Source organism: Clarias gariepinus, chromosome 22 (assembly GCF_024256425.1).
Source record: "Clarias gariepinus isolate MV-2021 ecotype Netherlands chromosome 22, CGAR_prim_01v2, whole genome shotgun sequence".
In the NCBI taxonomy this organism is placed as follows: Eukaryota; Metazoa; Chordata; class Actinopteri; order Siluriformes; family Clariidae; genus Clarias; species Clarias gariepinus.
Window position 1 is genome coordinate 28,051,199 of NC_071121.1, and position 21,992 is coordinate 28,073,190.

The following is a 21,992-nucleotide window of genomic DNA, read 5'->3' on the forward strand; positions in this document are numbered from 1 at the left end:
GTACACTATTTAGTAACTAGGATGTGTGGTCCCAATAATCCTTAATTATTTAGGAAATTAACTATTCCTAACTAGAATGTATAGTTGACACCTGTAATGGAGTGACCTTGGTGTTTATGTGCACTGTTTAGTGATGCCCATGAAGTGTGGTTTAGATGCACATAGTGATGTGTGGTTTAGAACACATCCACAGTGGTGTTTGTGTACACTATTTAGTGACTAGGATGTGTGGTTTAGGACACACCCACAGTGGAGCAACCATGGGGTTTGTGTGCACTATTTAGTGACCATTGTGTTTGTGTGCACTATTTAGTGACTAGAATGTGTGGTTTAGAACACACCCACAGTGGTGTTTGTGTACACTATTTAGTGACTAGGATGTGGGGTTTGGGACCCGGCCACGGTGGTGTGTGTGTGTGTATCAGGAGCCCTTGGTGTTAGTGATGTAGTAAGCGCTAAGAGTGAACGAAGCACCATTACGGTTCCAGCGGAAGTCACCGCCATTTATAGGCGAGCAGGTGACTTCCGGTGAATGAGGCCACGCCCCCTGAGGCGCGACACCGCGGTGTTGATCCCGAGCTAGCATGAAGCCGTGACTAGCCGCGGACGGTGGCGCTGAGCGGCGGTTTGTGTTTCAGCCGGAGAGCCGGAGTTTAAGGTTAAAATGCAGTTTATCGGGTTTATCTGAATTCCCGCGAGATTTTAGAACCGACACCGCGATTAAAGGAGATTAATGAGGAAGAAGACGATGAAAGGCGGACCGGAGAAGGCGATGTTTTCCCAAAGTTTCCCCCGCGCTGAGGAGGAGGAGGAGGAGGTGCTGAAGCAGGAGGAGGAAGAGAGGAGCGTCTCAGACCCGTTCGTGGTGGTGAAGCTGGAGGACGAGAGAGAGGGACAGGAGGGGGACAGGACAGAGACATCACCGGGGACCGGCTCGGCGCTGGAGATCAGTCTGTTCGCCCCGCTCGGGTCCTCCGAGGAAGAGGAGGAAGAGGAGCTGCTCACACGCGCGCACACACCGCGGGCCTGCTGGCCCAACACTCCGGGTACACACACACACACACACACACACTCGCATACAAACATAAACACTCACACAACACGGGCCTGCTGGTCCTGCACTCCGGGCACGCGCGCACACACACACCTACTGTACACGTATACACACACACACACACACACACACTGCCGACCTGCTGGCCGTGCACTCCGGGGACAACATGCTGAACACACACACACATACACACACACACACACACACACACACACACACACACACACAGAGCCACTCAAAAGAAAAGTTTGGGATCACTTGCAAATTTCTTTGTTTTTGTTTAGTGATTTATTTTCTACATTCTCCAACAATACTGTGGATTTCAAAACCATGTAATAACACACACATAATTACGTAATCATGTAACAGTCAGGTGTTAATATAAGACATGAAGGTCGGCTGATCTGGAACAGTTTCTGCAGGAACAGTATTGTGTCGTTTGTTAAACCCATCAAGCACCATGATGAAACTGTCTCTCATGAAGAACTTCCCAGGAAAGCAAGAACGACGTGTGTGTGCGTGTGTGTGTTCCTATCCTAATTTGCATATGCAAAAAAAATCACACAGCCATTTTTATATGTCATATTACAGTTAAGTCATTTGCCAATAACTGATCTCTCACTCCAAAAGCTTAAAACCCAGAGTCTGTCTCTTATCCATTACTCTGTGTGTGTGTGTGTGTGTGTGTATGTGTGTGTGGTCTGCAGGTACACATGAGGAAGTGTTTTATTCCTCACCGCGGTCACACTCGTCCCTCGACAGTGTAGTGTGGGGTTACAGGATCTTACCATGCAAGAGCACATTGATTTCTAGTCCTACAGGTTCTGTGTGTGTGTGGTGTGTGTGTGTGTGTGAGGGATGAACAGTGCGTCTCTGTTATCGCTCACGTCGCAAGAAATCTCTATCTTCATAATGCATGCAACCAGAGCCTGAAGCTTCCCGTCAGACAGGAAGTCTGCTGGATGGAGGGGGCGTGGCCATGTCACACAGAGGGATCTACACATTTTATTGCAAATTTAAAACACACTTATGTACACACACATTAGTGATGGCCTATGAATATTCATAAGTGTTTTTTAACTTCCGATGAATCTCAAACCTGTCTGTCCCTGCAATTCCAAGCACGTCCACTAGGTGTACGGCTATTTCTTGTGGTGGTTAAACTGATCAACACACGGACAGTCGCGGTCGTCGTTCCAATCGCTGTTCAACGACGGCGACGATTTGAGTCAGACAGACGGCTTTAACACGCCAGCATGTTTTTAAATATAATGCTGAACCTGGAGTGGAGAGACTGTCGGAGTGTATCAGAGTGTTAACGCTCCGGTAAATGACCACACGCTTCTGTTTATTACGATTTTTGTAAAGTTCTTTTCAACACTTCTAAAGGAAACGATTTGTGTTGAGTTACAACCCGAGCACATTTGAGGGAAGGGTTTTAAAAAAATGTATATAAAAAAAATTATATATATATATATATATATATATATATATATATTTTTTTTTTTTTCTAAGCAATTTGCGATTTTAATTAAATTATGTATTTGGTTCCTTGTTTATTTAGTTTTAATGATGAATTACTTTTTTAAGGAAGTTAAGTTAAATATATTTTTCTTGTTAGTTTTTTTTTAGTTGTTAGTACTTTTTTAATATTTATTTTAGTTATTTTTTATTAATTTTTATTAAATGATCAGTGTTAATATTGTATTATTTTGATTTTCACCGATTTCTATTAACACAAACACATTTATAAACAAAATGTTTTATTTAAATAATAAACTAAAAATAAATGTAAAAAATACACAAAATAATTTGCTGTTTTAAAGACGCAAGAATGTGATGTCACATTAGCTTCTCATTTATTTATTTAATTAAAATCGTATAATGATTTCGAGAATGTTTCTATATATAGGACTACTAATAATAAAACCCTGATCTCAGTAGTGATATCGTATCGTATCATCACATCGCGAGTAGAATCTGCACTGAGTGGAACCCTGAGACTCCTTATGTGATCTCGTTTTAGCTGAAATGTTATACAAGTATTTGCACATTTTTCACTCCCTGAAACTTTGAACTTTGCACATTATTCTGCACATTGTCTTGCTCGTGACTCGACCGGTTCTCTGTATCCCAATTCCATTTCAGTTCTATTTTATTATTTGTACATAATGTACATTTATACAGCTAAAGATTTTTATTAATATTTATTTATATATATATATATATATATATATATATATTTTTTTATTTCTATATTTGTAAAAATTCTTTTATTTCATACTTTATGTTCTTTAAAAACTATTTTTTTTATATTTTAGGTCCTCATCTGTTGTACAAGCATTTCATACTGTGCATGTCACAAATAAAATTTTTATTTGATTTGATTTATTGATTGATCTGTGTGTTGAATTTGATTTGATTTATTTATTGATCTGTGTGTGTGTGTGTGTGTTTGTTCCTCACAGGTGGGCGTGATGCCAGTCCTCCGAGGCGCCAGAAAGCACGCAGAAAGCGGCCCAAGAACACTCGGCAGAGACGCAGGACCGGTCCTGCAGTCGCGTCACAGGTAACGATCGGGTTTCACACAGACACCTGACTCCATGTGTACACACACACATATACACACACACACACACACATTAAAACCTTCACCACACTGAGCCACATCATTTCAGTTTTGTTATCTCAACATCAGTTCTGTACATTTAAATAGATTTAATACATGTTAATTTTGTTTTTGTTTTCATTTACACTTAAAATATATACGTTACACTTTGTTTTTTTCATCTCTTACAACTTTTTATTTTTTATTTAAATTTAAATGTATTTCTTGTTTTAAATATATTTTTTTAAAGAATGTAAAAGTGTTAAACTTAGTTTATTTTATTTTGATAATAGTGCTTTGTTTTTCAGGATGTCATGGTGTACTTGTTTTATTAAACATCATAACAACAAATAAAAACTCAAACATCAAAAGAAATTTTATGAATATGAATAAACAAACAAATAAATAAATAAAACGGTTTGAGCGGTACTGGTAGCTACTCGTTCTCAGTTAGTGTGGAACTAAACTGGACGCACACACGCGTGCACACACACACACACACTCTGAGACCATGTGGAGGTAAAGAAGATCGTTCAGAAGAAGAAAACGTGATGTGTGTGTGAGAGCGAGCGTCTGCGGGGACATTAGCAGGATTAAATGGACGGAGACGTGCGGATTCGGCGTTGAGGAGCTCCAGCTGTGTGTTTGTGTGTGTGTGGGGAAGGTAACACTGATTTTGATTTACTTGGTCACTCTTGGTCTCGGAGGTGTGTGAGCACCTGGTCCTGTGGTTAGTCAGCCCGGTCACCTGATCACGCGGGTGTGTGTGGAGTCAGGAGCAGGTGGTGGTGTTGCTTCATCTTCTCGTCTCAACCCGCTTTATTATTCTGAAATAAACCCGAAATCTCCACCCGGCTTTGTGTTCCAGACGAAATCGTCGGAGGAAACCGACGACACGGACGAGCCATCCAACCACGCCCCTCCAGTGAAATGCGCCAAGTCCACGATTTGGGACTTCCCCTCTCACAAGACGGCACGCTCCGGGGTCTGGGAGTACTTTGAGTATTTTATAAACCCAGAGGGCGAGCTGGAGAATTATGGTTTCCCCACGTGTAAACTGTGCCAGCTGAAAGTGGCGTGTAAGAGGGGGAACACGTCCAACATGCTGCGCCACCTGCAGGAGAACCACACCCTCGCCTACCGAGAGGCCAAGGTACAGCGGTGTCTCAATTTACATCTCGCACCACATACCACACTTCAGCATTGTTTCACTGTGGGTGTGTCCCAAATCACACACCCTCCTCACTACTTACACTTCAGCATTACTCTACAGTGGGCGTCTCCCAGACCACACACACACACACACACACACACACGCCCCATTCAGTGTCCTGGTCACATAAACTCTTGTACCCTGTAGCTGGTCCACTCAGTGCTGTGTGTACTTGTGTATCAGAGAGCAGACACCCTGTGGCCCGACCTGGACTCCTCCGATTCAGACATGAAAGTGGAGTCGGATGAGCAGAACCTGAAATCAGACTCGTCCAGCGTAGAGAAGCAGAGCGAAGACGAAAACGAGGATGACGACGATTATGATGACGATGATGATGATGGCGACGAAGATTACGTGGACCGTAGGGTCACGGCCTCTCCGAGGCGGAAGAGGCGGGCCCGATCAGCCGTGTGGCAGTATTTCAGTTCTGACCAGGACAGAAAGCCGAGCTGTAAAATCTGCAGCTGGAAGCTGACTGCCGGATCCTCGGGCAGCACGAGCAACATGAGACATCATCTTCAGAGCCAGCATCAGATCGTGTGTCCACTCAATAAGGTAGGCGTCTGATCTCCGCAAACATCAGACAAGACGTCTACATCAGTCTGTGCCAATATTTACCTCTTTTTATGTAATAATTTAATGTTATAAATGATTTTAGCTCTGAGATAAGCCATGCTCACTTCACACTCAATAGACAAGCAGGCCACACCTCCTCATGGTCTGTTACACAACGTGGGTCTTCCTCTGTCTCTACCTGTAGTCCGCCGGTCTCTTTATGCCGTTACCCGAAGGAGACGAGCCGATTAAACTGTATCCGCCCACGACGCCTCGCAAGTCCGCCGTGTGGAAGCTCTTCGGCTTCGTCATGAACAACGAGGGCTTGCTGGAAGAGAACGGCTTCCCCATCTGCAGGCTGTGCCATCAAGTCGTCGCATCCAAAGACGGAAACACGTCCAACATGTACAGCCACCTGCAGCACCATCACCAGGCCGTGTACGCAGAGCTGAAGGTAAACCCCGACCCCTAACCTAGAATCAAAAACCCACTGATTCTTTTGCCTTATAAAACAAGATAAGAGATGTAAATACGCTATCCCAGAACATTCTGGGTTCTTATTGGTTGCCAGGTTGTATTTACCTGAGGTCTTGGTTAATTAAGGTGTTAAATAATACAAGCTCTTGGGTGCTTTAATGAAATTAGTCAGGGTTTGTGTAGTAGTCGAGACTCGGCTTCATCACACCCCTCCAGTCGTTGATTATTTTATTCAGACTAACTGCTAGTGGTTTAAACTGAATTAAACTGTACCTCCGCTGGTTCCTGTTGCAGCATGCGATGGCTCCTGTGGGCCTGGAGCAGAGCCCAGACCTCTCGGACACCACAGAGCTCCATCCCCCTGTCAAACGAAGGAACTCACCTGTTTGGAAATATTTTGGATTTATTAGAGACACCGAGGGTGATTTGAAGGAGGACGGATTCCCGCTGTGCAAAATGTGCCATCGCAGAGTGGCGGCTAAAGACGGAACCACGTCAAACATGCTGAACCACCTGCGGCGCCACCACCCGGCCGAGTATGAAGAAGTGAAGGTAACGCTGCTGTCTGACGTGTGCAGTCTTGTGTTGCATCGTTGTGATCTAATCACAAATAGATGAAATAAAAATCACAATTTTTTTAAATTTATTTTTGCAGCTAGCGAATGAAACATTGCCTCCGAGTCGTTCAGAGGAACCGAACGACCTGCCTGAGCTGTTCCCTCCCAGCATCCTCCCCCTGTCCCCTGTCTGGGACTACTTCGGCTACCCGAAAAACTCAGAGGGCGCGATCGAGGAGAATGAACGGCCCAAGTGTAAGGCCTGCAGACAGTCCATCGTGTCCAAGCAGGGCATTTTATCCAACATGCTCCGCCACCTGAAGTTCTACCACGACTCCTTATTCGAGGAGCTGAAGTCGAGAACCGGGTGGCGCAGGTACAGGCCTTACAAGGAGAGAAGCAGAGCCCCGCCCATCCAGGCTAACCCAGACGAGCTGTACCCGCCCAAAATGGCTCTTAAATCAGGCGTCTGGAAACATTTCGGCTATCTGAGGAACTCTAAGGGCATGGTCGTGCCGGACGGGTTCCCCATCTGTAAACTGTGCCTGAGGAAGGTCAGCACGCCGAGGGGATGTACCACCAACATGATGGTCCACCTGCAGAGATACCACATCACCGAGTTCACAGAAATGAGGGTATGATGCTCTTCTGTTAGAGCTTAACAGGTCTGCATACCACATCAGGAACATCTGGATATCTGTGAAAATGATTAGCAAGGTTTTTGTTGTAGCTTCGATACAGAATCTGATGTTAGATTGACATGTCAGATAATCTATTACAAAAAACAATCAGATTGTAGTTTCTACATGTTTCTGACCAGAAAAGTTGATGAAAAGGCTACTGAATACTGAAATTATAGTTTATAATATGTTTGTCGCATTGGATTAAAATACATCAACAAGCATTTGTTAACATTGCGTTTAAATATCTTTAGTAGCTGAGACACTTCCTGTAGAAAGCAAGTTTTCAAATAGTTAATGTGATAATCTAGTTTTTAAACATAAAAACCTAGCGCTAAGTAGGAACCTCCTGAGTTTACTTTTTACCACTTGGTTCCTGCAGAGTTCCTTGGTGTAGGTGTTGGGTGATGTTTTGGTCCAACACTATTTGTTTGTCAAATTTTTCCTTTCATAGCCGAGCGGTGACGATAATGATGACCAAACTCAGAGACAGCCTGGAGATCCGGGCAGACCGGTGGACCTTTGCCCACCGGAAGACGTCCTTGAGCCCGTGTGGGAGCACTTCGGATACCCGAAAGATGCAGACGGAGTCGTCCAGGTGGACGGCCAGCCGACGTGTAAAATCTGTCGACTTAAAGTTTCCTGTCCGGGGGAGAGCACCAAATTCCTGTACAGACATCTGTGGAAGAAACACAACGCCATCTACTTCGAGATTAAGGTCAATAAAACCTTCCGCATGTTTTAAACCATCTTTTAAAGTACAATTGGTTAATTTTATTTAATTGCGTTACAGGTGGCCACCAGTTCCCTGAGAGGGGAGGACGGACTGGCGGCGCCGGTCCTATTCCCTCCAACGCACAGGGTCAAATCCGCCGTCTGGGAGCATTTCGGCTACCTGAAGGACGCAGAGGGGACGGTGGTCTGCGATGGCTTTCCAATATGCAAAATCTGCTACTTGAACGTAGCGGCTAAAGGAGGCAACACCACGAACATGTTCAAACACCTCAAAGATCATCATAAGGCCGTCTATGATGAAATCAGAGTAAGAACCTCATCTTGCGCTGTCTTAAAGAACTTCCTTTAATTACTCGACTGTAATTGTCTCCTGTTATCTCCTGCTCCAGCCTGCTGTGCCCGAGGAGATGGTTCTAGACCACACCTCTTCAGTTCTTTATCCTCCTGAAGACCAAAACTCGAAATTATGGGAATATTTTGAATACGTCAAGAACCCCGACGGCGCACTGACAGAGGACGGAGATCCAGCCTGTAAGACCTGTGGCCTGAAGGTGGCAACGGAAGGCGAGTCGGCGTCCAACATGATGAAACACCTTCAGGAGAACCACGAAGACACGTACGCTGAAGTACAGGTAGGCCTGTGCAGGATGCGTCAACCACGTGTCAGGCTGAGTTTGTTAAACAAACGTGAGACGATGTGGTGTTTATCTACAAGCTGCGATCTTCTGTATCCACACTGAGCATTCCTTCCTCACTTTTTTTGTTGCTTCCTTTGGCTGTGTCCTTCCTTCTGTCCTTCTCACCATCCAGCTGTCCTCCTTCATATATATTATTTTTACATTGTTGCTTTGTTTCTTCCTTTTTTGTTGATTTTATTTTCCTTTTCTGTATTCATGTCGTCTTCCAGTTTATTTTTCTTTCTTTTCTGAATCGCTTTCCTCCTTTTTCTTCCTTACTTCCTTTTTAAATTCTTTTGATTACATTTTTTAAAAAACATTTTGTTCTTGTTTTCTTCCCCTGACTTAGTTCCTTTTTTGCTTTCTTTCTGACCCTCATTGCTGACTCCCTTCATTTTTTTCCTGACTTTTTTTTTTCTTTTCTTTTTTTATTTAATGCCTTTCCTTTTTTTCCCTTCCTTTCTGATTGCCCTATTTTCTTCTTTCCCACCTTTCTTTCCTTCCTGGGCTTTTTACATATTTTTCTAATTTAATTGTTTCATTAACTTCCTGAATTTGACTATGAATGAAACCTAGTTAAGCAGTTGTTTCACCTCTGGAACAGCTGGAGAAGCACAGCTCTTATAAACAGTCATGTAATAATTGTACATTATACGTTTATATATCAGAGTCAGCCAAAAATTTGTTACACACTTTAGTAAAAGAAAAATAGTATGATGTGTATTATATTAATAATAAAAAATATCATGTATTTCAATATATAATGTTATAGCAATAAATTTAGTATAAACTAACTGTAACTGTACTATACTAACTGTATAAAGTAAATAACAAACACACCTTTCTCATTTTAACTGTAAAACTGACTCAACTGCAAATTTCCACTGATCCTCCTATCTATACATATAATGAAGTAAAAATTGCAAAAACTCCATGAAAGGAATGTTTATGGGGTTTTCACATGTTTGTGGCCGAGCTTGAGGTAACATATAGACTTTTTCATTGGGATCTGAAGAGAAGATATACAAATGTAAATATAAATTTACATTTGTTAACTTACATAAAAAAATAGACCTTAGAAAAAAAATTAGTTCATTCCAAAATTCAACAGATGGCGCTGTACTTCTTTTTGTTTTGTTTTTTTAAAGCGCGCTTATGAGTGTGCAATTAAATTCCTTTAGGAAGCTCTGAAGAACCAGAGGAACGAAGACGCCCCTGAGCTCCCGGAGCTTCATCCTCCTACACAAAACGCCTATGCTGTTTGGGAATATTTCGGCTTCCTGAAGGACGCAGAAGGGTCGGTCGTGTTCGACGGTTTCCCAATCTGCAAACTCTGTCGCCAGAGAGTGGAGTCCAAAGACGGAGACACAACAAACATGTTCCACCACCTGAAGGTGAACCATCGCAACGTGTACCAGCAGATCAAGGTAGTGTCTGTTCTCGTAAAGCTTCCGGAACACTCTGTAAAATGTGGTCCTTGAAAAAAAAAAAAATAAAATAAAATATTATAATGTAAATGTTTTTGTAGCCAGCAGTGGAGAAAAGGGTTTATAAGCCGTTCGAGCTCTGTCCACCGAATGGCTGTCAGTTCGACATCCGGCTGTGGGATCACTTTGGGTATCCTAAAAACGCTGAGGGTGAAGTCGAAGAAGACGGAGCTCCAGTGTGTAAAATCTGCCTTCAGAAGCTGACTGTGTCCTCCAGAGGAGCCAACCTCACCACCACCATGCTGAGGCACCTTCGGAGGAACCACCAGTCCGTGTACGAGGACGTTCAGGTGACCAGCTTCAACCCTTAACTCTCACTTGCTTGAGTGTAGACATGGAGGGAAGGAAATAAAAGGAAATGACGCAAACAAATAGGAGGAAATAGAAAAGCTAAAGGCATGAAAGGGTAGAAAAAGAAGGATGTGATGAAGAGCATCTAATAAAGAAGGAAATAAATTAAGTCAGAAAACAGGAGAAAAAGACAAGGAAGGAAACCAAGAAAGGACTTAAAGACAATAAAGGAAAGACACAAAAGGAAAGAATAAGGTAAGCATTGAAAGAAAAAAAAAGGAAAAATGTTGAAATAAGGAAAAATTTATTATTTGCATAATCAATTATAATATGCATATTTAACAGAAGAAACGAATGAAGCAAAAAACAGGAAAAGGAAAGTAAAGAAAATAGAGAAGGGTGAAAAACAATGCAAAGAACGAAAAGGGGGGAAAAAAACTTGAGTGGCTGGTGTGAAGGAGAGTAAAATGGAACAAAAAGAAGAATAGACGGAAGGAAATGTAAAAGTGCAACACTTTCCAGAAAGGAAGTGATTGTTTCACGACACTGGGGTCGAACGTTGTGTCCTCAAAGACTGTTGCAGTAATGATTAGGTTAATCTTCTGCAGCTGTTTATAAACTTCCAGATGGGATTTATTGACACTTGTAGTTACACCGGGTTAGATTCCGGTGTTTATAATTTCTATACAGGCAGTATTGTGTGCTGAAGCTGACCGTGTTGATATCTGTCCCATCTCTCTGTGTTTAGGAGGCGATCGGAACCAGGAGATCCGAGTGCAGTGAGGAGGCCCTGGACCTTTACCCCCCCACGCAAAACGTCACGTCCTCCGTCTGGGAGCATTTCGGATACCTGAAAGACGCAGAGGGGACAGTGGTGTGTGACGGCTTCCCCATCTGCAAAGTTTGTCATCAGAAAGTGCCTTCTAAAGGAGGAAACACCACCAACATGTTCAAACACCTCAAAGACTCTCATCGGAGCATCTACAACGTAATCCGAGTGCGTACTCACATGGCTTTTTAACAACTGTCGTTTGAGTCGGTGCGGCTGGCCTTCGCGTGCTGCGGTATTCAGAGTCGAACAGAATGTTCAAGCAGATACACAAGATTTACTCTGTTAACCACATCACTTTGTGTTAAAGACTGTACAAAGTGTTTATAAGAACTCGTAATGTCTTCAGATGTTAGAAATCGGTTTATTTTGTGAAAATTTAGTCAGACTTTGTTTCATCCATTGTAATACCTGATCCCAATTTTAATAATATTTCCCTCTCCCTCTTTCTCAGTCTGCTGTGACTAATGAGGTGTTCGAGGACGTTCGCTCGGCCGCCGACCTCCACCAGCCCAGCACACCATTTGATCTGATCCTCTGGGAGCATTTCGGATACCGTAAAAACGCAGATGGAGTCGTGGAAGAGGACGGAGCGCCGTTCTGTAAACTCTGCCTCCGGAAGTTGGTGTCCAGGGGCGAGACTACAAGAAACATGAAGCAGCATCTTAAGGAGAACCACAACACTGTGTACACTGAACCCGAGGTACAAATCATACCATTTCCTCCCTTTTAAGTTTGCCCTTGGTTGTAGTTAGGTTGCCATGGTGTCTGTAGTGTAACGTATTTTGGTTTATTTGAGTGAATGTACTCACGAACATTCGAGTTACGGATTTTCGCAGATACGAACGGATCGCGGGAACAAATCACAGAAGTATCTCACGTGTATTGTACAAAAAATAACAGCTCTGAGACAAAATGGCATCTGGAATTCCCCTTGCGATTTAAAGGCGCAGAGACAACACTTATATTTAATATGTAAGATTAATTCACCTGAGCATGGTTACGGTTTTTGGCAACATGATGGGAGTGTGGGAAAAGGGGACAGAGATTTAGACAAGGTGATTGGTATGCTTTCCATTGTATATTCGTTTCAAAGGCGTATAAGTCTCTCTTTGTCAGACTTAAGAACACATTTGACTTACGAATGGACTCCCGGAATGGATCTTGTTTGTAAGTTGGAGATTACCTGCATTACCTGCAAATCAGAAATTGCATTTGATTTGCTTTTTGGTAGCTCTACGCAGACAAATTAAACCTTGTTATCGCCCCTTAGTGGCACACAATTTGTTTGGACGTACAGTAGCATTGCATTCCTAAATCCAATTTTTCAAACATATTATGATTGAACTGTAAACTTTTCTTAGGGAAGTTACAGATTTTAACAAGCTCGTCTTCTCCAGCAGGAAGTACTGAGCTCGTTCATCTTGGAGCTGGACACGGGCACTTCAGATCTTCATCCTCCAACCCGAAAGGTGAAATCGGCCGTGTGGAAGTTTTTCGGTTACCCGAGAGACGCAGCAGGGTTGGTCCTGAGTGACGGCTTCCCCATTTGCAAACTCTGTCAAAAGAAAGTGTCTGCTAAAGGAGGGAACACCACCAACATGTTCACACACCTCAGAGATTATCACCGGACGATCTATAATGAGATCAAGGTACTGGGTTTAGTGTTTGTATTGTTCATGTTACTGGAGGTTCGTCTTTTAAAGGTTTATAAACCTCCTCATTCACGTGTATAACTGATAACTACAGTAATGTCTGAAGTATTAGGGTTACCATAAATACACCAAGGATCCTTGATATACCTAGCAAGGATCATGTTTATTAGGCCTTAGTAAAAATTCTTAGTAAAAAACTAACAGAGATTTAATACTTAAATAGAGTAATATTTTATTAGTTTTAATGACTTTTGTATCTACGCTTCAAGTCTGTTTGTTTATAATTTAACAAATGCTCAGGAAACATGAGTCGGTTTATGCTAATTGGTCTAAACACAACCTGATTCAGGCGACCTTTGATCCTGTAAGGACCGAGAGCGACCTGGAAGCCATGGAGCTTCACCTCCCGACGGCGGACGCCCTGTCCCCAGTTTGGAAATATTTTGGATACCCGAAAAACACAGACGGGTCTCTAGTGTCTGAAGGCAGCCCTCTGTGCAGACTGTGTCAGCTAAAAGTCACTGCTAAAGGAGGCAGCACAACAAACATGCTCATGCACCTGAGGGCCTACCACCTGGACGTCTACAAGGAAGTCAAGGTGAAATTAAACTCTTGCACATTGAGCCGAACACTACAGATTAACTTTACAGACACGCACGATGACGTTATGATGACCAGAGTGATACAGTTGTCTTTTAGTGACAGAAAGTACAGCAGAAATTTACACACAAGTTCATGCAGCAGTGACATTGTGGGGACAAAATCATACACTTTTGTATCAGGGACTAAGGAACAGAGCTGGTTTAACGAAGACACAATCAAACACAAATTACACACATGTTAATTTTATTATCGTGATACAGATCAACGTCTCATGCGCATGCAAGTACAGAGATTAAACACTCACGCAATTGTCATTATTTATAGGTACAGTGGTGCCACTTCTGTCGTTGGGAAAACAACACTCACACGTGCTTTGTAGGGACTTGGTGCAATCTTGTATGTTTGTATGTGTATTTCACCGGTTTGTACACATTTGTTCATAAACACTGCTGTGTGTTTATTTGTTTTTTTTTAGCCAGCCATTGTCAAAAAGTCAATCTACAGACCTTTCGAGCTCTATCCACCGAACGGTCAAGACGACGTCAAGTTATGGGATCACTTCGGATATCAGAAAGACGCAGATGGAGAACTGAAAGATGACGGAGCACCGATCTGTAAAATCTGTCTTCGGAAAATGATCAAACCCCCGACGGGCGGGACGCCGACCACCAACATGCTGAGGCACCTTCGGAAAAAACACCAGTCTGTGTATAACGAAGTGCAGGTGAATGTCTTTATCAGTAAAGGAGACATGCATAAAGCAAAACAAAAAAAGGGAATTAGATTGAAATAAAATTGGTCATAAATTTAATGACTGCTTTATAAAAACATTTTTTAGGTTTTAAATTTAACTAGCAGTAGTAGTAAGTCGATAGCTAGCTGCTGACTAGCGTGTGTGTTACATGACTGGTGGTTAATAAAAGACTGTGGATGGGAGTTACCAGCTAATACCCGAAACCATATTATGACGATACCTAGGAGTTGATTCGATTTGTATTGCGATTCTGTATCGCGATAAAAAAAATAAATAATCCTGATTCAGTCTAAACTTTGTTACAAGTTTAAACAAACTTGGAAAATATTCACTCCTACCACACAGGACGCTGTGCTGCCTGCCAGCGTTTGTGTAGTTTACCTGTAGGATTATAGAGGAACTGCAACATATTAATACCTCAAATGCAAACGTATCTAAATGAATATTTCATAATTGAAATATACTGAATGAATGTTTTTTTTTCTACGTTTCTAAAAAGTACAAATATGTTATAAATTTTTAGTACTGTTGTGCAGTAGCTGACCCCACTCACACAGTCTCTATAACTAACTAGCTTAACCGCAAGTCAGTTTCTTTCGATAACGTTTGAATATCTGCCTGTACATCAGGAAGCGATCACCACACTTAGAACAGCATGGGGTATCGAACCACCGGAGCTCCATCCACCGACTCAGAACGTCACGTCTGCAGTCTGGCAGTATTTCGGCTACCTGAAGGATGCAGACGGCTCAGTAGTGTGTGATGACTTCCCCATCTGCAAGCTGTGTCAACAGAAAGTGGCTTCGAAGCGACGGTGTACGACGAACATGTTTAAACATCTGAAGGATTACCACCGAAGCGTTTACGACGAGGTCCGGGTATGTAGTGGCGTCCTAAACAGATCTGTTCTCTCTCTCTCTCTCTCTCTCTCTCTCTCTCTCTCTCTCTTTCACTTAAAATATTATAAATTTTAACAACAAATGATCTCGCTTATAGAGTGCGGTTACTAGCGAGACATTTGAAGGTGTCTTCCAGTCGACTGATCTGCATCCGCCTAGCAGTCAGCACAACCCCAAACTCTGGGAGTATTTCGGATATCGCAAAACAGAAGAAGGGGACCTGATGGAAGACGGCGCGCCAATCTGTAAACTCTGCCTACGGAAGCTGATTTCCAAAGGAGAAACGACGTCGAATATGATGCAGCACCTTAAAGAGAACCACAGCGGTGTCTACTCCGAAGTGCAGGTAAAGGATTTCACCTGACGCGTTCATTTCTAAACTGTAGAGCACGTTACGTGAAGATTGATTTCTGTGTTGCAGAGAGAAGTCAACCCGTTCACTATCGGAGGAGCCACTGAACTGCCCGAGCTTTATCCGCCCGAACACAGAGTCAGGTCTGGCGTCTGGAAATACTTCGGCTACCTGAAGGACACTGAGGGTCCGGCTGACTGCGCAGGCTTCCCCATCTGTAAAATCTGCCTGGCCAAAGTGTCCAATAAGGGAAAAGTCACAGCCAATATGACAGCGCATCTGAAAGATCATCATAGGAGCACTTACGATGAGCTTAAGGTTTAAAATTATAACATGTCCCATTTGCGTACTCTTAATTTTTTTTAAAGCAATTTTTTTGTATGCAGTGATGAGCTTTAGCACTTCAATTAGTTACAGAGTATTATTCATTTCTTTTAGTTTTGTCTTAGACATAAAGAACAATGAGGATGTCAACTCAATGTGTGGAGGATTATTGTTTTGCTAATTCTTGTAATTAAAAGATAGCTTAATTAGGTACAGATATACAGGTCAGGTCCTGCGAGTTACAAATTTCCGCAGATAAGAATAAACCACGGTATTGTACAAAAACAATAGACACTGCTGCGCACCATATATCACAATTATATACAATATTTTCAGTGTGTGAGTGAATGTAAAAATGTTTAAATTTCTGTATATTGTGTTTGTGTGTTACATTTCATGTGTGAGATTAATTTCCTGAGGCGCGATTACGGTTGTTGGGAAAGGGGACAGATTTAATAGATGGGTGTGTGTTACATTTGTGTTAAAGATGTATAAGACTCACTTTGTCAGACTTAAGAACAAATCGGACTTACGAACGTGCTCCCTAAACAGAACTTGTTCGTGAGTCAGGGACAGCTTTTATTCACAGGTACCTGTATGTTTTTTGTTTATCAGATACCAGACAGAAGGCCAAAAATTGTGTTGGCTGAAAATCTCCCAGAACTTTTCCAACCATCTAAACAGCCCCTGTCTCCGATCTGGAAACATTTCGGACTTCCCAAGAACTCTGACGGAGTCATAGACGAGGACGGATGCCCCATGTGCAGAATCTGTGGCAAAAAGGTTTCAAGCCAAGATGGACGGAAAATGCTAAGACATCTGCATTTCTGCCATTTCTCCGTGTATGAAGAGTTAAAGGTAACGTCGGGCTTCAGTCCGTGCAGCCGCGCATGTCAGCGGTTTGTGTTTGTTTTAGACCAATCAGGTTGCAGGGTAGGGACAACAGTTGGGGGAGGGACACATGGAGGACAATAGGGCTATATGACTTAATCAGTCGTCTTCTGGTTCTATCTCTGGAGTCGATTCATGCTTTTTAAACTATCAGCGTAACCCTATAAACGCAAAATCTTTTAATTCCTTAAAGATATGACACGCCTCCAAAGTATCGCTGCTTCTTTCTTTTGATGGTTGGTGCAATACCGCCACCTGCTGGACGTGATATTTAAACAATGAACAGCGCCAACTACGCATCAACTTTTAATATGTTTTTACACTTTAACATATGTAAGAAATACAGCTGCTTGAGACAAATTAGACAATAAACAGTGCTATTGAGTCAAATTAAATCTGCTAAAAAAAGAGCTTTGGAGATTGGCCAAAAAAAATAGTTAACTTCTTCACTGCTGAATGTTAAAATGTTACTACAACAAAAATAAAAATTGGGGATGTTCACCAGAATGTACTTTCCTGTCCAAAGATGGCACATCTCGGCTTCAATAGACCCCACCTTCAGAAACCTTAATAAGTAATAACTTTATTCTAGAGAAAGATAGCCAGGCAAGTAAAGAAAAAAACTAAAACTGCTAAGAGTGATGTCATTCTTATAGTGTTTTTTTTTTTTTTTTTTTTAATTGTTCATTTTGTCTTTCTAGAACACGATTAGAGCTTCAAAGCTGGGAGTGGACGCAGGAGGCAAGCCCACCGACCTCCACCCGCCTTCAAAGAGCGTCCGTTCTTCCGTCTGGGAATATTTCGGATACCTCAAGAACCCAGACGGTACCATTAACGTGGACGGACGCCCGATCTGTAAGATGTGCTTCCAGAAAGTGTCCAGTCACGGAGGAAACACCACCAACATGTTCAAACACCTGGAGGACAAACACGGCCTCAGTCAATAGCAGACAGGCCGAGCGGATAAACGGTTGTGTGTGTGTGTAGGCGTAAATAAAAATCTGGATGCATGTGAACCTTGTGGACAAGACGAGGGTATTGGTGGGGGGCGGGGGGAGGTTAACTAACACTGGAGGATCAGAGGAAAAGACGCGACCTTGTGCCTGGTTTTAAAATCACTGTTGCCTCATAATCATGCAAAAAAATAGTCATTATAAACAGCTGAAGAGGTCGTGTGAATACTGTGAGGTTAAAAAACTAAAGTCTGTATGAGTTCAGTCACATTCCAGTAGATCAGCTCTGGGGCGGACTGTTCTGTGCCCTCTTGCTATCTGTCGTCTTAATCAGGAAAAAAAGAAATCATGTAATTTCCTGTTAAAATTCTGGAAAATTTAAACACTGATGAAAATCTGATAATGCAGACTTGGGACTGCGTCTTAATCCAGGACTCTTGAGAGAGTGGCGATCTTTATAGCATTAGCGTGAGACGGTTAGCCCAACCTGCACACATCGTAGCACTTCCTTCAACATCATGTGACTTTCACAAGATCAAGAGTTTGAGGATGAGTTTGATTTAGCAGATGCAATATTCTAACAACTTCCTGTTTTTTTTTTTTATTTGTTTTTTTTTTAAGTAGTAGTAATGCATTGTTGATGGATGAGGAGAAAAAACTGCAGTGAAGATCTGGAGTTTGGATAAATAAATGCAAACTGAGACACACTACAGTGTAACGTTGCTGCTGTGAGATGAGGTTTATCATGTCCAGTTCTTTCACAACGTTAACTAATGATGTGGAAATGTGAGTAAAACATAAAATGATTTTACTTTTTTTTTTTTTTTGTTACGTTCTGGATGTGAGTACTACGAGTTTACTTTTTGTTTTTAGCTCTAGGTGGCGCTCTAATGTCAGTGTTTCTCTTTACAGTGTCTGTGGTGTTAATGAATTTGTTCCTCACGGGTTTAATTACGGGTCATGACACTGAAACGTGACTTGTGACCTTTGGGTTATCATATACATCGTCATCTGTATAAAGAAAAAAACATCTGTACGTGATATCGTGTAAAATATCATACTGTAATTACAGTTGCAAATTACAGTTGAGTGCGCCAGATGTTCAGGAGCGGAATGATTTGTGAACCGAATGAAGGGAGCCCTCTAATTCCTTTATTTCCCTTTACAATCAGTAAGAGCTCCTTCTAGTGGATGAACAGTGAATTGGCAAATACCACTTCCAGTTAACATATTTTAAAATTATACAAATGTTTTTTTTTTGTGTGTGTGTTATCTTATAATATTGTACCTGGTGTGTATTCTGGTGCTCTTCACAATCTACAGGTGACTCAGGGTTGTTCACACTGTGTATATTCACACTCGGATGATGTCCGTCTGTCTGTATGTCTCTCTAATTTACAGGACTCAAACTTCCTCTGTCTGGAATCAGATTTTTCTTGGAAAACTGTGTGTGTGTGTAAGCGTAGCTATCAGAAACTGTGGCAAGATGTGCAACAAAAAAAAAAAAAAAAACCCACACAGCCCCATTTCCAATTCCAATAAACATTAAAACGATTGTAGACTCTGAACTGGTACACCATGACATCCTGAACTAGCAGGCGTTATTGGATGAAATGGTGGAATGGAATGATTATACTCCTTGTCTGAACTCGCAGGGCGAGAGTAAAACCAGCTGTCCTGGAGAGCGGCCATCTTGGCCGGTTCAGTGCAAGATCCAGAGGGGTCTAGCGCCTTTTAGTGGTGAGAGTGAGAGGAGTCCTCCAGCTGCGACGGAGCCTCCTGCGTTTCATCCTCCTTCAGGCATGGTTAGTAATCGGACTGTGGGTTTGTAGTCGGTGCGTGCACGTTCTGAACACGGTCCATCTTCCTTCAAACACAAAAGTCATCACTCTCGGTTTAGCAGGAACTGTCCTCTTTACACTCGTCAGACTGTAAAGTGTTACACTCTTAATGTGACGTTACTCCACATGCTTGTGTTTCTACATTTGATCACAGGAGAGCGCAAGAGGCGGTGAAGCACAGCAGAACGTTCTGCTCGAGGTCCTCAGCTACTGCAGGGTAAACTTCATGCTCAGCCTTTACATCAGGGGCATCCACATTACTGCCCGATTTAGGGGCGTGTCTAGAGACGACACCGATCCCTTATTCAGTATGAGTATTGGGCAAAAAATTAATTAAATGGTGGATTGTAAATCAGAGATTTTGGATACTTCAACACACGGTAAGGACTGGGATTGGAACTGGAAATGTTTAAAAAGAAACCTGACTTGTTTTTGTCTTGCCAGGGTTGATTTGTTTTAATATCTACTGTATACAACGACACAGATCAGCCGTAACGTTATGACCACCTGCCTAATATTGAGCAGGTCCCCCCTTTTGTCATCGAAACAGTTATACACTGTGTATTCAGACTTCTATCAGAACTAGCATGAACCTTTTTCAGCACTTTGACCTACACTAATCAGCCTTCACTCCCCTGTGCATCAGTGAGTGACCTCTGACCACCCTTGATCTAGGGTTAGACAGATTTTGATGTCTAGACGACCGGGTCAGGGTAACTCCAAAAGTGCTCCATGGAAGGAGAATCTGTGAGCCGGTGACAAGGTCATGCGCAGCCAAGACTCAGTGTATTTTGGCTCAAATCAGTAAAAAGTTTTAATGCTGGATGTGATAAAAAGGAGTCAGAACACATGGTGCATCACTGCTGATGGACCTACTCAATATTATCTGGGTGGTCATAATGTCATGAATGATCTTATTATAGGACAACATAACGTGTTGTTTCTGTAGAAAGTGTTGCAAATGCAACTCTGAAATACAGGCTGGCTATCTGAACGGAAACCACAGTTTCATGCTGCCTCGAGGTTCATTCCAAGCCATCAGATTATTTACACATGGTGACAGGAACCTGTCGCTCTTTAGTGGTTCCTAGTTCTTATTCATAAAAAAAAATGCATTTGGAGGAATTGAGAACGAGGAGATGAAAGACTTTCTCCATCTAGTTCCCAGTATGAAACATTTGGATGCCCCTTACCACATAGAAAACAAATTTATAATCCTTTTATCTGTAACTTTAACTGATAAAACACTTGACTTTCGCCATCCATCAGTTCCTTGCAGCGGCGGTGCAGAGGCTCGAGCAGAAGATCGACAGCCTGCAGGACAAATACAGGAGTCCAGACTTCCCCCAGGAGGTACTGTAGCTTTCTCTATGAGGGCTTTTTCTCTGGTTACTTCCGTGAAAAAAAAAAAGCAGATAGCATATCGCGCAGATGCGTGTGCCCAGTTAAGCTACTTGTCGTCACTGATCCTCAGACCGTCACGGGAACCAAACGCAGCCTCGCTACAGTATAGCTGAGCAGCTTTCTGCCGTCTTGTGCAGGATGTGTGTTTAGTGTAGAGGGAGGTTTAGTGCTTTTAACATCATTTCATTCAAAAGAAAGACTTATTATGGTTTAAGGGTTCATGCTTAATGATCTCGCATGGCTTTCCCTTCCAGCCGACCGTCGCAGTAGAAGGCGGTCACCTCTCCTGGTCCCTCGCCCAGCGTCTCGGACCTTCACCTCAACCAAAACTGCAGAGGAACCCTATACAGGAGCAGGACACAGCCCCTGTCTTTCCTCAGACCGTTGGGGGGAAGAAGAACAAAAAGCCCAGGAGATGGCGGGCTCAGAGAGTGTCCAAGCCGAAACAAGAAGCGGCTAAAGACGCTAATGAGGACGAGCTACAAGATAATGACTTACAGAAGAACAACACAGTTAAGCGTCACCGAAAACAAAGGAAACGCCCTGCTACAGCTAGATCTAATCTCGCGGAAGCGAATCAGTAAGTGTCGAAGTCTGAGTTGTGGATTTAAATTGGTCAAGGTGTTGATTCATTTTCTAAAAATATAGCAGCAGCTCTAAGAGTAATGCGTTCAGTCTAATACATTATGGTTTCTATGGTAACAGCTCGTAAAAACGTTCTGAAAATAAACTGATCAGTGTGTGTGAGTTTTTTCTGAAATTTTCAGGACCAAAGTATTTTGCTCTTTGCAGGTTTCTAGATAAGATGGGTTTTTTTTTTTCTCCAATCTAAGGCGCGGAGATGAGCAGATTCTTTAGCTAGTAAAGATGTTGCGCTTCTTTAAAGAAGCTACTTAACGTTACATCAAGTTTACTTTGTTGTATTTTAAGACATTTCACCTTTTCACAGTTTAATTCTGTTTTATACCCTGTGTGTCACTACACTTTAATGTTGCAAACAAAAATGAAAGTGTCTGCCACTAGGGGGCGAGTTTTGAGAATGTTTAAAAGGTGGTTAAAACAGCCTTCAGTACGTTGTGGTAGTATAACAAAATGACTGACACTGAGACGTTACCATAGCAACCACTGTTAATCGCTCATCTTTCAGGTCTGA

At 42.4% G+C, this 21,992-nt stretch overlaps 1 protein-coding gene across 2 annotated transcripts; it reads left to right on the plus strand.

The window, feature by feature from the left end:
• The first annotated feature begins 426 nt into the window (after nt 1-426).
• Nucleotides 427-18,301, plus strand: LOC128510267 (uncharacterized). Of its 2 annotated transcripts, none has more exons than XM_053482431.1 (22): nt 427-1,046; nt 3,523-3,623; nt 4,531-4,815; nt 5,059-5,430; nt 5,636-5,884; nt 6,202-6,459; nt 6,563-7,099; nt 7,599-7,862; nt 7,938-8,186; nt 8,269-8,511; nt 9,738-9,983; nt 10,085-10,333; nt 11,083-11,331; nt 11,618-11,866; nt 12,564-12,815; nt 13,168-13,416; nt 13,897-14,145; nt 14,805-15,053; nt 15,172-15,420; nt 15,496-15,744; nt 16,366-16,608; nt 17,343-18,301. In XM_053482431.1, exons 1-22 carry the CDS (start codon nt 734-736, stop codon nt 17,586-17,588), a joined length of 5,850 nt encoding a protein of 1,949 aa, XP_053338406.1. In that variant the 5' UTR covers nt 427-733; the 3' UTR covers nt 17,589-18,301. The 2 variants fall into 2 exon arrangements, with proteins under 2 accessions (XP_053338406.1, XP_053338407.1); XM_053482432.1 differs by having other exon boundaries at nt 12,567-12,815.
• The last annotated feature ends 3,691 nt before the right edge of the window (nt 18,302-21,992 follow it).